General features: G+C 47.0%; 4 protein-coding genes across 14 annotated transcripts; 2 read left to right on the top strand and 2 right to left on the bottom strand.

Moving 5' to 3' along the window:
• The first annotated feature begins 1933 nt into the window (after positions 1–1933).
• Positions 1934–4732, top strand: LOC109740481 (uncharacterized). The gene is made up of 3 exons (XM_020299540.4): positions 1934–2222; positions 3256–3717; positions 4361–4732. Exons 1-3 carry the CDS (start codon positions 2022–2024, stop codon positions 4562–4564), a joined length of 867 nt encoding a protein of 288 aa, XP_020155129.1. The 5' UTR covers positions 1934–2021; the 3' UTR covers positions 4565–4732.
• Positions 4733–4975: 243 nt separating this feature from the next.
• On the bottom strand, positions 4976–9429 carry LOC109740473 (uncharacterized). Its single transcript, XM_020299532.4, has 4 exons — positions 7257–9429; positions 6212–6392; positions 6052–6100; positions 4976–5393 (listed from the first exon to the last, which is right to left on the bottom strand). The coding sequence occupies exons 1-4, from the start codon at positions 9155–9157 to the stop codon at positions 5344–5346; spliced, it is 2181 nt and encodes a 726-aa protein (XP_020155121.1). The 5' UTR covers positions 9158–9429; the 3' UTR covers positions 4976–5343.
• A 306-nt stretch (positions 9430–9735) lies between these two features.
• On the top strand, positions 9736–12930 carry LOC109740470 (thioredoxin M3, chloroplastic). 11 transcript variants are annotated; one of them, XR_012202806.1, is made up of 6 exons: positions 9739–10158; positions 10982–11399; positions 11805–11873; positions 11982–12224; positions 12322–12472; positions 12570–12930. XR_012202806.1 is itself a non-coding variant. In XM_020299530.4 (2 exons), the coding sequence occupies exons 1-2, from the start codon at positions 9747–9749 to the stop codon at positions 11302–11304; spliced, it is 735 nt and encodes a 244-aa protein (XP_020155119.2). In that variant the 5' UTR covers positions 9736–9746; the 3' UTR covers positions 11305–12930. The 11 variants fall into 11 exon arrangements, 1 of the variants encoding a protein (XP_020155119.2); XR_012202805.1 differs by having other exon boundaries at positions 9736–10158; positions 10982–11873; XR_006670191.2 differs by having other exon boundaries at positions 9738–10158; positions 11825–11873; positions 12322–12930.
• A 70-nt stretch (positions 12931–13000) lies between these two features.
• Positions 13001–15751, bottom strand: LOC109740469 (subtilisin-like protease SBT1.7). The gene has a single exon (XM_020299529.4). The coding sequence runs from the start codon at positions 15629–15631 to the stop codon at positions 13316–13318; it is 2316 nt and encodes a 771-aa protein (XP_020155118.1). The 5' UTR covers positions 15632–15751; the 3' UTR covers positions 13001–13315.
• Positions 15752–16590: the final 839 nt, after the last annotated feature.

The following is a 16590-nucleotide window of genomic DNA, read 5'->3' as shown; positions in this document are numbered from 1 at the left end:
AGCATGCTCCGCACTAGGTGGTGTGCGAGTGTGGTGGCATAAGTCTATGGTATAGTTGGTGTTCCTTCCATCTACTAATACAAGGCCATTTTTGTTTTTCGTGTCAAACTTTGACTCATAAATTTAGTCATCAAAATTGTATTATCAAAAAAGTTCTTTGAAATGTGCATCCAATGACATACTTTATGTGATAGTATATAACTCATATTTTGCTGATAAAATTGATGGTCAAAGTTGGACATAAAAATATGGAGTGGCCTTTTATTAGTAGATAGAGGGAGTAGATGATATGTTATACTACCCTACACTTCCATGATGGAAAATAAAAATTCCAAACCTAGATTTATAGTGTGCTGTGAACTTTCAGTCTGCCAATGATGACTGCATTCTTAACTAGATACGAGATAAACGACATAATTTAGTTCTTACATTTGAATTTCATTCTCATGACCAAGTTGACATTTTTCATGGCTAAAAATATCCTAGTAGCTACTACTCATTCTAATTATCCAAGTATTTCAAAATCATTAATGCAATAGTCGTGAAACTAAACTAAAACTATGGTTGACAAGAAAAATAAGTTCCATCGAAGCAAGAGAGAGAGAGAGAGAGAGAGAGCACACTTAAATGCGCAACTCTCTTCTTCTATAATGCAATGCGGGAGTTCCCCGCCCTCTGACAAGGTTTTGTAAAAAATGCTCAACTTCGATTGCAGGAATTTGAAAACATAGAAACGCAAAAATGCTGGAATGAGATGTCATGTACAATGGAATCCTACAAAATTTCAACACAAGGATCCTTCGATATGTGCCTTTTGATGGTGCACATGAAACATACACATGAATTTTGAAGAATCGAGGAGTGAGGATAGAGAGTGAGAGTGGAAATGCGCTGAGTTTCTCAAAGGAAATAAAATAAAATGAGGTTTAAGCTCATGTTGAGATTCCGATGAAACAAGAGGCATATGAATGTAGCAGCCCCAATCATATGATCCAAAGGGCTTCCATAGAAAAACAATCATAAGATTGGAATCCTCTGAAATGGCTCTAAAATTCCTAGGATCCAAAAAGGGCTGAAGTTTGAAATACCAAATCACCGATCCATTTTGATTCATAGATCATCTGGACAAACAAATGTAACCAAGCCCATGAATGTAAGTAGTGACTCTATTCCTTCAGCGGTATGGTGTGTCCGTCAACTATGAGGCGTCTGTGATGACTTTGTCAATCTCAAGATCCATCTGTTCAGTCCAATAGAGGTGTTTGTATAAGCAGTGTATGCATAAATATGCGTTCATAGGAAGAATGTGCATGCGTGTTTGTAAGTGCATGTATCTGCTCTGTACTGTGTTTTTTTTTGACTGGTGCTCTGTACTGTGTTTAATAAAATACTCCTCTTATCTCAAAATTTTAGATTTCTCGTTTTATAAGTCTCAATTTGATTGTTCTGCATCACATGAGAAAATTGACCAATGCGTGTACTTCATGCATGCATGTATTGCAATTAATGCATTGGTAAACATAATTTTTTAAGAAAAACGAACACATTAATTAAGTGTTTTTGCAAATTACAAAAATTACTCCGCCACTCACCATCTATCTTGGTTGGTGAGATTTTTGAATTGAGCCATATAACCGGAAATGAGGTAGTAGAGGTTGGGTTGTTAGGGCATCTCTAAGCGAACCCTCAAGCTGCCCGCATATGTTCAAACCACACGGTCCGGACGTGTTTTGCCATCCAACCTGGCTCTTGCATCTGTGTCCGCGGACGGATGCAGTGTCCTGTTTGCGGGTCAGCGTTGGAGATGTCTTTAAATTTATTTTTTATCATCCACTGCCTTTTTCTAATCGACTAAATAAATAATTTTAAAATATGAGAAATACAGATTTTTTTTTTTGGCATGGAGTAATACAGATCCGTGCTCACCTCTGCAACAATCTGGGGTGCACCGTACAATTCCACGCCGCGTTTCCTGCACTTTCCAGTCAGCGCGGAAGCAAAACGATAGAGGCGTATCCACTATGGCGGCAACCTACTGCGCCTACCCCGCCGCCTCCGCCGCCGCCGCCGCAAACCCTACCAGACGCCGCCTGCAAACCCTAACCGCGCCGGGCGCCCTACCTGCTGCTCGGAAACCCAGCCGCCAACCCCCCTCCTTCCTCTCTTTCCGGCGCCCGAATGCAGCGCTGCCGCCGCTCCGCGTCGCTGGCGCTGACCCGCAGGTGAGATCTCCGGATTCTCCTCGCTGTTGTCACTACGAGATTTGTTCTCTACTCGGATCCTAGAGAATTTCGCCTCTCTGGCCCTCTTCTTGTTTGAGAGACAGAGGGATTAACTGACTGGGAGAAGTGGTCCTCTAGCAGAAGAAAGCTGAGAAGATTACAACTCTTTTAGCTCCAGATTTTTCTTCTGTGTTTATGCTGTGAGGTGTTACGTTTGGTGGTTCATAATATTATTTTCAGTGAAAAGCTTCACTTAGAGTACTTGAGCAAGTAAGGGTGAATTTTGATGTGTGAGGTTGACACTGATAATTGATAAGCATTCATTTTACAGTACACATACAGTATGCTCTTACTTACTTACGAAGCCTTTGATCCCAAACAAGTTGGGGTAGGGTAGATATGAAACCCTTTCACGAAGGACTTCCCAGGAGGTCACCCATCCTAGTACTACTCTCGCCCAAATGGGTTTCATACCCAAAAGACTGGCTAGTTTTTACGTTGGCTCGCCAAGCCTATCACAACCCTTAGATCTGAAACCCTTTCACGAGGACTTCCTAGGAGGTCACCTATCCTAGTACTACTCTCGCTCAAATGGGTTTCATACCTACGGGACTGGCTAGTTTTTACGTTGGCTTGCCAAGCCTATCACAACCCTCCTCCTTTACCCGGGCTTGGGACCGGCTATGCCTAGAAGACATAGGCGGAGTTACATACAGTATGCTCTGAACAAAAAAAAATCATAGCGGGGAATGTTGTTTTTGCACTCATCAGCTGAACTGAACAAGATTGAGCATAGTGATAGAGCGAGTGTTATAGGTGTTAAGACACAATAGCAGATATGCATGTTAAGCTACTTTTTCAACTCATGAGACATAATTATTGAATGACCAAAATATTGGCACAGGTACGGCAAAACTGAAATGTAAAATAATCGGTTGATCATCAAAGAAAAATCTGTAGCTTATTGTTATGTACATCAGTACATGAAGGATTTGATTTATCAAGTTTCACTAAACTGTTTAGTTTACCGCAGGTTGTAAATGGCGAAGATTTCCCTCCTATGAATGACCTAATTCGACTATACAAGAAAGCCTTTCTAGATGGAAACGAAGATGTTGTTAGTGACATCGAGAAGGCAATCACTAGCATGGAGGAAGAGAGAAGTAAAGCAGCTTCTCAGTTTGAAAGTATCACAGCTGAAATAGCTTCAGGGAAGAATAAGTTTCTTCGCTTAAATGCTGATCTAGAGAATTTCCGGAAGCAGACTGAAAAGGACCGTGCAAAGTTTACATCGAATATACAAGTGGAACTTGTACAGAGTCTGTTGCCTCTGGTTGACAGCTTTGAGAAAACAAATGTAGAGGTCACCCTAGAGACTGAGAAAGAGCAGAAGATTAGCGCAAGCTATCAAGGCATATACAAGCAATTAGTAGAAACACTGAAAAACTTAGGCGTAGGGGTTGTGGAAACTGTTGGCAAGCCATTTGATCCAGTGGTAAGTATTGTTTACATCCTTCTTTATATATACTTCATCTGAGTGACTGCTTTAAGTTTTATTGCAACATGCTAAAGATTTCATATTACACGCATATTGATACGCCGTTAGGTTTATTTTTGATGTAGTGTGGTGATACGTAGATGATGTAGGCTTGTTAGTTTAACATTATGGTTGTACTCGACAGGTGGATTGCTGGCAATCTGCTGGTCAAACGATTCTTTCATACTTACAACCTGGTTCATATTCTGTAGTGAGTTTATCTTAGCTGCCACACGTTTCATCAACATGCATTTTGTGAATTTATATGATCTCTTCGGCTGAAAAAAGTCACCTGTCTACTGCTTTGAACACTTTGCACAAGTAGGAACATCACTTTTGTCCTTCTCAAAACAAATTGGAGGATAAATAATAACTACTAGCCTCTAAATTGATTGTGCTGTTACAGTTTGACACACACGCCTTTTTTGCTCATTTTAATAAGTACCTAACATTCCCTGCAAAAAAAAAAGTACATAACATGGTTTGAATTCATCATGTATGCACAATGGTTCCACCTGGAAGTACGGAGCCATGCTCATGCTACTCTTCTTTTCGCATCATATGCAACATAATACAAGTTGATACCCTCTTTCTTTTTAAGGTTCATGAGGCTATCGCGCGTGAAGAATCCACAGAGTTCAAGGCAGGGATTGTCTCACACGAAGTCCACCGAGGGTTCCTTCTGAGGGAGAGGGTGCTAAGGCCTGCCGCGGTGAAGGTCTCTAATGGTCCTGGTGACCAAAACGTGAGCTCCACATCTTCGGAGGAGCCCGTGGAGGACACCAAAGAGGATGCCGCCGTGTGAACCCGCCAGAAACCTGGCGCCAGCATTTACCAAGTCGTTGTTGCTGGAGCACCATTGTTTGGGAGCTCTCGTTGTACTGTTAATATGGAGCAGAGTCATTTATGAGAATGTACATCTATGGTGATCTGCAACTTTGCAAGTATCCTAAAGAATTTTACTTTGGTGCAATCTAGCTTGAGTCCTTACACGTGAACACTGGAGATTTAACCTGTACTACCTTGTTAGCTCTAACCAGTATTCTTAAGTTTGCTGATGTTCTTAGTAGAGTAGTGCATGACTCAAGTGGAGACAGCAGCTCTCAGTTTCATCTCTCTCTCGGACGGCGAACTAGCTACTACGGGTGTGGTGACTCCTGGGTCCGCGTTTGGTCCGGTCCGGCCCGACTACTTCAGCAGCAGATGAACACAAACCTTGCGAAACAACAAATTTAAATTTACGTATGACATATCAAACTGTTTATACAAAAAAGAACAATCCTTCGGGGGTGAATACACCATTGAACAAATGAACAAAATGCTGTGGAAACTATGGTACACTCGTGCGCTAGGTCCAGACGACCAAAACACTAACCATCTACTCTAGTGGTTGAGCAAACCGTGCAGACCTTGTCCTCACGGAGTGGCCAAGATCCTGGACTGGACGTGTGTTCGTGTGTTTGTTGTGTCCGTGAGATGCTGCTGGTGCTGCAGCAGAAATTTAAATGTTTATTTCCAGCTAATACTAGAACAACTCGTGTTCATTCGTCGAATTCAGTTTCAGCAGCAAGATTTAGCGCCACATCAGAAGAATTTGTAGTCCGGAGGCTGCTGGTCCCAAACCTCCATAAAACCTGGAAAAATGAAAGAACAGTTTCAGAAATTGCAACCCAGTCTTGGGGAAAGACGGAACATAATGCCAGGAGTTTAGAAGCATCACGCGGCTGTCATGGACGGCAGGCTGCATTTTTCAACAAGCAAAACTAGCATGTTGTTCATTTTCTTTTCTTTTCTTGAGAGGGGAACAAAAGGAATTCAAAGCAATCTACACAGAATAAGTTCGAACTTAGATGATTTTATGCAAACATATGATCCACAGCTCCGGCAACTGACAGCATTCTGGAATGTGTGAGCTGACCCAAACTACGCACATACAGCTCAAAGTATAAGCTAAAATCTAGTATGAGACACCCCCTTTTTCCAATTCTACAAATAGTTGTGGTTTGCCGACTAAAGTCAAAGTATAGGCACACTACATCATCAGCATTTCCACTATCTCATTTTTCTGCACTAAATACAAAAGGCTATGCTGCAAGGATAACCGATATGTGCAGAACACCAAATATGAATTGAACCTTAGTGCTTGCAAGTTTAGAAATTAGAACTTTGGCATATTTTTTGTAGTCATATAAGTTTCAACATTCTACGAAGTAGGTAAATGAGAGGTAGGCCGCACTTCACAGAAACAACAAAACAAATATAAAAAGAACATAATAGAGAAGTATCAATTACCAATATCACCTAGAGAATCATATATTGGATCATCCATGACAGTAATGACCTGCAAGAAAAATATATTTATTCATTACTTGTTAAAGCTATGTGGCATTATGATGGTAACTCCACGAAATTTCACTTGCTCTAGCGGACTACCAGTACCAGCAAACCTCACCTCTGGATCATTTAGGCCCATCTCAGCATGAAGGTCTGCATGTAATGGTGGGTAGCATGGCATATCAGCACCAAGGAAATCTGGAATTGCGATGTTATAACCATCTTGCGTGCCAGGGAAAATGTTTGTGTTCACACTAGAGCTCATCATATTATCCATGCTTGGATATACCATCTCACTTCTGATAGACAGCAGATTGTATTAGTACGGAAAAATAGATTAAAAAAATTTGAAGCATGTAGCAAGCATAACGGATATAGAAATATATATCAAGGCAACTTATAAAACAGGTGTCAAGTTATAGTCTTATACATGATTGGTTTGGCCACTGAAATGGTTCCCCCATGTTACTGACCGGTGGACTACACAAATATACTGAAGGCGTGGTTGTACCATCTTGAGCATTACTTTGGCGTAGTGCCACGCTGCTTCACATATACATAGTAGGTTTGGTTTAGAAAGCAATCGACAAAATGTTCCTTTTTAGCTGAATTACTTCAAATTCCAGTAGCTACAAATGAGTCACTTGTTCTCTTTTACTGTGAATGCAGTAGCTCATTATATTAATGCCCTCTGTTGCTGATGCTAAGATGGCAATGTTTTCCAGGAAATCAGTAATGAAACTATTGGCCATATAGTTTCCAGCATATTTACCTATCAACAGTTTTTTGAAGATCACTGAGCCAATTACTGCTTAACTGGCTAGTGGCTACACAAAAAAGATTGCCTAAACTTAAGTAGTCCAAGACAAGTTTCTTCAAGGCCAGTCATGATAAATCCATAATGTCAAAAAGGAAATGAAATGTTCACTCTTGTCTTGTGTATCTATCAGCCAATGTTTAGGAAATCGTTAACTGGTAACTGCTCGGCCGGCTGGCAAGTAGGGGATTACTAGGCGAATTGGCCCATAAATCAGTTCATTGGCTACTTGGTGGCTGACCGAGCAGGGATTAATCAGTCAATTAAATGATTTATCGGACGATATTTTGAAAAATGCTATCAGCAGAATGAAATAGCAGACAGATGGGAGGATGAAGGAACTTACTTTGGTCTTAAAGTATCAGACACACTAGGTTCAATTGGAGGGTCATCTTCAATATCAATTATTTGAATAACCTTATCGTTTAATGGAATTTGGGCAAATCTGTCAGTATTACCAGCATTGTTACCCACAGTTGTTCCAAAATCAAAATGCTGCTGATTTTGCGCCTCCATTGAACATACAACACTGGAGCACTGGCCGAAACCAGGATCATTTCGTATATCAGCAAGCTCTGGACTACCAATGAGGTTGAGATCACATATTTTAAATGAGCTAGATTGACCAAGTTCTTCCTCTTTTATCGTGACAACAGCTTCATCTTTGATATTAGGTAATAATTCCACACTATCTGTTGTTTTCCCTTTATCAGCTGAATCAATCAAGTCTACATCTTGTGGTGGTGTGTCAATATTGTAAATTTGCACTTCTTCCCTCACTTGAAGCTTCGAACAATCGTACTGAGAAGCAAGTGTAGGATTCAGTCCATCACACTCCTTAATTTCCTGAACTGTGTAATGTTGTGCAGTACTGTTCTGTTCTTGCACATCTCGTATCTCAGTTTGTGCTGCTTCTTCTTGGAGTCTCATGTGTTCCACCATTTGATTGCAAGCAAGACTTGGGTCAGTATGTTCTAGGCAGACAAGGTCATCTTTATTGTCTCCCTGGACATTAGTCAAGGAGCTGTCATTTGCTGCTTCATCAATCACCATCAGAGGAGCCAGATCTACCTGTTTGGCCAATGCAGTATCTCTATGGGCTGATGCTCCATTCCTATGAGCAGGTATTGATCGTGGTCTTGTTGGGGCTCTTGCAAAATTACAATTGCTCAACAAATTCTGACAACCACCATGCAAATTATTTTCAACGCTTGATCCTTTCTCATCTTCAGCCTTGTCATCTAAACTCTTGTCATGTTCAGCCTTCTCGTCCATAATACTGCCATCATCAGGCTTGTCATCTGAGGGCACTGGCGAATGATTTATCTCCCCCTCCTCAACAACACCAGAAGAAGCATTATTATGAATACTCTCACTGTTGATCCCTTTCTCAACGACCTCCGAATCAGACACCTTAGTATCCTCCTCCATTTTATTAGCCTCATTCTCATTCTGCACCTCTTGCACGGCATCAACATCCTTCCTGACATTACTGTTAGAGCTCACCTTTGAGCCAGTATCCTCCAACTCTGACTCCCCCACAGCCTCCAGCTTTGATGTTGGTCTGTCCCCGGCCACGCCCGAGACACTACTCCCAACCTCATCAATCCCAGCACTGGCTCGCCGGTCCCTCCTATACCCAGGAGCCCTATCCTCCTCGTCATCATCACCATAATTCCGGCTATCCAAATAATCCCTACTCCTCTCCCTGTCCCGGCCCCACTCTGAATTCCTGTTGTAAGCCCCAAACTTCCTCTTCCCCCTCCCATTGTAGTTACCATTGTCAGCGCCATTGTAATCACCACCATGGTTCCGGCGTGAGCGGGGGTTAGGATTACCGTACTCATCATCAAGACGCTGTCGGCCATTCCGGCGGGAGTCGTAGAACGCCGGGGCTTCCTGAGCCTGCGGCAACGGAGGCGCGGGCGGCATCTGACCCCACCCAGCTCCACCGCCCCGCTGCAGCGATGCCGCCGGGAGCACGCCTTTGGCCACAAGGTACTCAGCGGCGAGGCGGCCAGCCTCCATGAGCACCTCGTACCTGTGCCGCGCGGGCGCGCCCGCCTGAATGGACGGCGGCGGGGGCGGCGGCGGCCGGTAGAAGTGCTTCTGGCCGCGGCCGCCGCGCGCGAAGGGCGGCACGCGGCTGCGGCCGCCGCCGTGCTGCGGGTACTGCATCCGGGGGTGGTCGAATCGGTGCGGCTGCAGGCTGACGCCCTGCTGCTGCTGCTGCTGCCCCCGATCCATCCGCGGCAGCGAGCAGATGCAAGGCGACAGAGAACACGCAACCGAAGGGAAATGCGAGAAATCGCGCGCGCGAGCGAGCAGGGGGAGGGCGGAGGCTCACGGGCGGACGGCGGCGGGCTGCCGGACCATCGATCGGGGGGCCGCCGAGATTTGGGGGCCTCCGAAGCCGGAGCTGCGGTTTTCCGTTTCGCGACGAAAAGGAAGAGGAGGAGGAAAAAATAGTTCCAGGATAATTTGCTTGCAGCCGCGGGTGGAGAGGAGAAATGATTTACGAGTCAAACGAGAAGCTCTGATTCGTTTTGCTGTTTGGACGGTTTGGGGAGAGGTGCGGGTACACGTGGACCGGCGGTGGATAACCGGAGTTGTTGACACGGTGACAGGTGGGCCCGGTGACGTGTGTGGGCCATGCGCTCCGGCTCTTGGTTAGGTTGGCCACGCTCATGGGGCCGACGGTGACGGTAGGTGGATGAGAGAGAGATGTTGATCCCTTCCCTTTGATTCATGGAAAAGAATGGAATATCTCGTCCGAGAATTCGAGCACTAGTATTTCTGGTGGTATTCCCGCGAACTGAAGGCGCCCGGAAAGGAAATGGCGTGGGGCGCCTCCCTCCCTCCGCCCACGCCGCCCGTTCGCCATCGGACGGCTGCGTTTGCACTCGCGCATTTTCCGCCTTGGCCGTCCAACATAATGAGCTCGAACGGACCGCGTGCTGCCTGCTGCGTGCGTCTCGTAAGTTTCCACCCACTACGTTCTCCGCCACGACTCCCCAGCTCTCAAATTCCTCAAACCATGGCCGCCGCGGCCTCACGGCACCTCTGCTCCGCCACGGCGCTGCTGTCTCCCTCCGCCGCCGCCGCGCCCATCCGCCAGAGGGTCGGTTACGGCTACGGCTCCTCCTCCGCCCGCCGGTGGGCCCACCGGCCGGACGCCGCGTCCCGGATCCGGCGCCTGACGACTCGCTCGAGGACAGCGAGGGTGAGCTGCGCCTACTCCACCGGCGGTAAGGGCTTCCTCGCTGGGTGATCCCCGTTTTAAGCTTCAGTTCGTGGCTCGCTCCTCAACCGCTAGTTCCATTTCCGTTTCACTCGGACGCCAGCCATGTCTTCGTTTCTCGTATGATTTCTTATTAGTCCTTAGTGCAGGTAGTTTGTTAGTACAGGATAGAAGACTTGATCATATATATTAAGTTCGGGCCACTTGCTTGAATATGTTGCAAAGTTGAACCGTGTGCCTTGGCAATCCCAATTCCTCGCTGTAAAATTCAACTTTATGTTCGAATAGGCTTCTCATTGAAGTATGTCACTGTTTGAGGATTGAAGCTCAGGAATGAAGCGTTCTCAGTGCTTAGATTGGTTGTTGGTGTGTCAATGTGTGTGAGCTAATCGCTGATGTGCTACTAGTGTCTAATGTACTATCGAGGAAAATACAGCCCCATGTTCAGTTCTTAGATTGCTTGTTCCATTGGTAAATACTAGTACGCATTGTACGCCTGGCCTCATTGTGTTATTTTGCTGCACTGCTACACATTATAAAGCCATAGCGTCATAACTCACGCGCTCACTATCATGGTACTGCCAGACTGTGAGTTCGTACAAGCTGCACTAATGCGTAGATCCTTCCTTTTTAGAACATACAAGAACCAATTAGCTTAGTTAATCTCTGTGATTCACCTCAGTGAAGACTAGTACCTACCTACACACTTCTTTCACATGTTCGATTTTCTGAACTCTGTTAATTAACTTCATCTGTTTTTAGTTCTTTGGGAGTTTAGTCTGCACGTATAGAGAAGATATGTAACGGTAGTGTTCTTTCCATTTGTACAGCTGAAGCAATCACTGCATGTTCCTGGAACCAAAATGTCATATGCAGTGATGTACCTGTGCTTGTGGAGTTTTGGGCCTCATGGTGTGGACCTTGTAAAATGGTCCATCGAATTGTCGACGAGATTGCGGGCGAGTACGCTGGAAGGATAAAATGCTATAAGCTTGACACTGATGATTACCCACAAACTGCAAACTCCTACAATATCGAGAGGGTTCCGACTGTTTTACTATTCAAGGATGGAGAGAAAATACATAGTATTACTGGAACTCTGCCAAAAGCCGTTTATGTGAGGGCCATTGAGAATTCTTTCTTGCAACAGTGACCATTTTGGTTACAACGTTATATTGTTACTTGGTCCAGATTCATATTCCCATATACTTGATTTTTCACTGCCAGCTAGTGGAAAGAGTAGGGAAGGTAAAGTTGGAGTTACAACTTGAGCTTCTTGTTATCCCTTAGCTACACAACTTACTGTAAATATTCATGTACTTCTGAAAAAAAAGGATTGCTGGACCTCTTTATTTTACCTTGAGGGTTGTAATGAATCATGATTGTTATCATTGATGTCAAACCAACAGGGTCGAATATTTAAGGCCCTTAGAGATATCTTGTTAAATGAGGTCAAGTTAAGATTTTTCTTATACTTTACTTTATGTGCCTCACATCATGCACCGGGCTGCCCTTTTTTTTCTTCTTCTTTTGCACCCCTTATGTATTAAAATTTCCGTGCTATTTTTCAGAGCTAGAGTAAATACTTAATCATTTAGTTCCTGTATACAGAAGCATCTAAGATCTAACTATTGAATTTTATCTTCTGAAAAGGTTTCTCTCTGTTATGTCAGTGCAATTGTTGTTTCTGTGGGTCTGCTAATACTGAGCTAATTGTCCCAGGTAACTCTTCAAAGCATGTTTTATTAAACCTTGTGCTCCTATTATTTATTGTCTCTAATCTGCAATGTATATCTAGACTCAACAAGCTAAACCTTGGTTATCATGCAGAACTTCTTCTTATTACCCTTTAGCTTGCCTAGGATGTAATCTTTAGCTCTCCTTGGGCTGACAAAGAAGACCCACACACTAAGGTAAAAGCTGAGAAAGAAAAATAGTTTAGATTAGGTGCAGGAATATTGTTAAGTACTTTGGCAGGCGGTATCAACAGACTGGTGCCATGGATTTTTAATCTTTCCATGCTGAAGACTAGTGCATAGCAAGTGGCTCCGAGTGGCCTGAGTGGAACCAATGGTAGGATACAATAGACTTGGGTTCCTTAGAGATTGAATTGCTTATTATTGATAATATCCAACTGAATTAATTCCATTATCTCATTTTTCATGGACAGTAGCACAAGTTGCAGCTGCTCCTACAGTGGTGCTGTTGGCTAGTGGCTACATCCATTTACCGTGTCTTTCAGAGTTTGAGCTATGTAGAATAGTGAGGAGGTATAGCACAGTAATATGATCGGAATTTCCGGCGATCACCAGAATGTTCAGGTACACCTAAATGCAGCTGAAACACATCAAGTGCCACATGATGGAGATCAAAGTTCTGGGATCGTCTGATGACTGCTTGACTTAAATCAATTTGCAGACACCAATGGTGATGGGGCTGCACTAGAGAATATTTTTGCTGAAGTTTCTATTTGTGAAACTATGAGCCTATTTTCTCCAACGGTATTCAGTTTGGAGCTCTGAAGTTGTGTGGGCTTTATTTAAAATTCAGTCTAATGCTACACGTGGTTTCAAAGGTACTGGAGTGAAGCTTTAGACGCAGGTGGTGTATGTGGTGCTTACACTTTTTTTTCCCGGATTTAGGACATGGATCATTCATATGTATCGTAAAAATCATCCACTTTGCCCTTTTCTGAAGTATTATTTGTAACTGTCGTGGAAATATCAATAACATCTGGAAAAGCAGACAATCACTTATCATCATTTTTCTTATGCACAAATAACCTATGTATGGTGTATACTGGTACCGATCACTGTTCTTGATAGAGAATATGCCAGCCATTTGAGATTTCCAAACAAGCATGTAATAATGCTTATAATTTCACACCCTGTTACATTTAGAGATTTACATATTTTGAAGCAAATCAAACTGGTGGAATATGTGTTGCTAGCTCATTTTAGGCCAAATGTGATTTGTTGAGATTTTTTTTACAAATTTATAAATTACAGAGGCTAAATACACTTGACATCATCAGTACCCTGGTGTGTTTTCTCTCCTTTGCTTTCAGTCTATGTATTACTTCTTGTGATCAGTATTATATAATTTATTGTTTTCCTATGGTCATCCTTTATTTCTGCTCCTGCTATGTTGGCAGGTATTTCTCCTCACTGAGCAAATGCTGAGACTATTGGACTCCTGACAGCATGCTTTCCTCCAACCTCATTCCAGGTCAAGAACCCATGGTTTCCAATGTAGTTGTAGTCATCTCCTGCTCTCTTCACCTGGCTTACCTGCACGGTGACACTGAACCCTTGCTTGCTGCCTTTGCCTCCAAAAGACAGTGCTGATGGCGTCACCGTCACCTTCATCCCTGCCGGAGCCGTCACCGACACGCTGTACTTTGCCGCCGAGCCGGCGACGTTGGTCAGGACCCTCTTAAACGTCCGGGTGGCCGACGTCGTGTGGTTGAGGATGACCATGAACGATGGGTAGTTCAGGTCAAGGTTCGCACCGGCGGCGCAACTGGTGTTTCGCCGGCCGGTCACGGCCGCTATCTGCTGGCTGCTGTAGCGGAGGCCGCAGAGGAAGTTGACGTAGTCATCTGCCGTCGCGTCGTACACCAGGCCGGGGTCTGTGGCCTGGTTGGGGCTCACGTGGCCACTGCCGTAGTCGAGGGGCGTCCCCGGTGATCGATTTGGCATGCTGAGGATGACGTTGTTGGCGTTGTCCTTCACGTAGGCTGTGGTCATTATGGCCGAGCGGATGGCTGCCGGGCTCCAGTCGGGGTGTGCAGACCGCAGCAGGGCGACCACGCCGGCGATGTGCGGTGACGCCATGGACGTGCCGGAGACGAGCATGTACTTGGCGTAGAGCTTCTGCTTGCCGATCTCCATGATTTCCTTGTTGGGCACCCATGCCGCGAGGATGTCCACCCCTGGCGCGACGATGTCCGGCTTCAGGATCGCCGGGCTCATCTGGGTCGGCCCGCGGGCGGAGAAGTACGCCACGGCCGGCGCCGGCTTGACGCCGAGCTCCGTGCCGACGAACCGAATGCTCACCTTGGGCGCCTTGGTGGCCGTCACAAACTTCTGGATAGCGGCGCCGTCCGACGGGGTGACTAGCACCAGCGGCATGACGTAGTCAGTCGGCTGCAGGAATTCCTTCATGTTGCTGGCGACTATCAGCCCGCGGCCGCCGGCGCCCTGCACCTCGTCCATCTGCTCCCTGAGGCTCCCGCCGGCGTTGCAGAAGACGTACTTCCCGCTCACCTCCTTGCGGCTCAGGCTGGAGTACTCGCACTTCTGCTTGCTCTTGTTGCCGTGGCCGTAGTAGAGGTCGGCGTCGGCGATCGCTGTGTGCTCTGGGTACACAGATTTGCCGTGGATGCTCCTCCCGCCGCTGCCGCTGCCGAGCGTGACGGTTGCGGTGAACTCCCTGTCGATGGTCGACGCGCCGACGGTGGTGATCCAGGGCGCGCCGTTCATGATGGTGTACCCATCGGAGCCGTCGTTCCCGGCCGAGCACGTTACGAAGATTCCCTTCTGCATGGCAGCGAAGGCCCCGATGGCTATGACATTGGTGTCGTAGGAAGTTTCAGGGAAGCCCAGCGAGAGCGACATGACGTCGACGCCGTCGGCGATCGCTCGATCCATGGCGGCCAGCACGTCGCTTGACGCGGACTCCAGGGTGTCGCCCGAGAAGACTGCCTTGTACATGGCAAGCCTGGCCATGGGCGCGATGCCGGTGGCCGTGCCGTTGGCGTAGCCGAAGTAGCTGGCGCCCTTGACGGCGCTGCCGGCCGCCGTGGACGAGGTGTGGGAGCCGTGGCCGTAGTAATCCCTGGCCGAGTCGTAGTCGTCCGGCGCGATGGCGAGGCCGCGCTGCTTGAGGGCCTTGCTAAAGGACCGCGCTCCGATGAGCTTCCCGTTGCACATGGAGGCCTTGAAGGCCTTGCCGGCCTCGCACGCGCCCTTCCACCTCGCCGGCACGGCCTTGGTCGTCATGCCCGCGTCGCTGAAGCTCTCGCTCTCGGGCCACACGCCCGTGTCGACGATCCCCACGATCACGTCCTCCCCGTACTTGGACGCCGGCCAGACGCCGCCAGCGCCAGCGCCGCCGCCGGTGAGCCCGAGGAACTCGGGCGTGCGCGTGGTGTGGAGCCGCGCGTACGTCTCCGGGAAGGCGGTCACGTGCCCCTCCATCCCTTGTATCTCCGCGAGCTGCCGCGGGGTGAGCACCGCGCTGAAGCCGTGCATGGCGTGCGCGTACGTGTACAGGTGCTCGGGCGCCGTCTCCTCCTCCTTGCCGGCCAGCGACGACAGCACCGACGAGTACCAGCCCTCGTGCGTCGTGAACGGCGTCGGCATCGCAGAGACGTCCATTTGCACGATGTACGGCCGCCGGTCGCCCTCTGCAGCCCCCGCCACACATGCCGCCAAGAAGCCTATTACGCCAAGCAGAGGCAATACCTGATGGTTCATCGTGTCAGGTGTTTCAGCTCAGGCCAGAGCGTCTTCCTCCTCTTTATGCAGGGTTGAAGCGAGGGAGAGTGTGAGTGGATGCCACAAGTGGAGGGCACTCGTAGGGCGCGGTGGTGGTACTGGTGGCAGCCTGCCGGATACATTATATACATATTGGATTCCATGGAGGCCATGAGCCACCCTAGAAAACTAGCCAAGAATCTTCTGAAGATCATTCTCTGGAGGAAAGCAGCTCAGACAGCCGGGCCCCGGCCGTGCAGATGGGCGCCATGTTCCACCATGTATGTTGCAATCATTCGCGTCGGCCGTTGGCTAGCTTGGCGCGAACGCGAACGCGAACGAATAGTTGTGTTGGGTGTGCGTCCATTTCGCTGGCCTGGCCTTGCTTTCCTCCGACGATACCCTCTGCGCTGCCTTTACAGCAGCAAGTAGTACTGATCTCAGTCTCGTCCGGTGGCCGCGCCGTTAAATCTTACTCGACAATTCGCTACGCACTCGTCATTTCGTTCGAGTCAAGTCGTGGCACCGAGGGGGCATGCACGCGTGCATGCTCCCAAAGTCTCAAGATATGTTATCCTCCCTTCCTTTGGGTGCTGCACTGGTAGCACTGATCTTTTCACTGCTCTGTCTTGTGAGATCCTACCGAAACACGTTTTCCATTAAGGAAAACTAAGGTTTGCTAGAAAAATGTACTGTACGATTTAATTATTTATCATGTCTCTCACGTACTGAGAGAATCTCCAACAAGCGCGCAACACGCGGCGCGCTAAAAAAGCGTTTACAGCGCCTTCGTAGCCAGTTTTTACATGCTGCGAAGCGTCGGTTTCAGCGGTCGTTGCAAAATGTAGCGCGCGCGAGCCGCTCCAGCAGACGCGCTATATTTCTTCTCCTTCTACTCTGACTCGAGGCATAGATAGATAAAACGATAGATATTAGATAGTAGATAGATAAACGATAGA

Source organism: Aegilops tauschii, chromosome 2, assembly GCF_002575655.3.
Source record: "Aegilops tauschii subsp. strangulata cultivar AL8/78 chromosome 2, Aet v6.0, whole genome shotgun sequence".
Taxonomy (NCBI): Eukaryota; Viridiplantae; Streptophyta; class Magnoliopsida; order Poales; family Poaceae; genus Aegilops; species Aegilops tauschii.
Note: the sequence above shows the minus strand (reverse complement) of the source record. Positions and strands in the feature narration are given on the sequence as shown.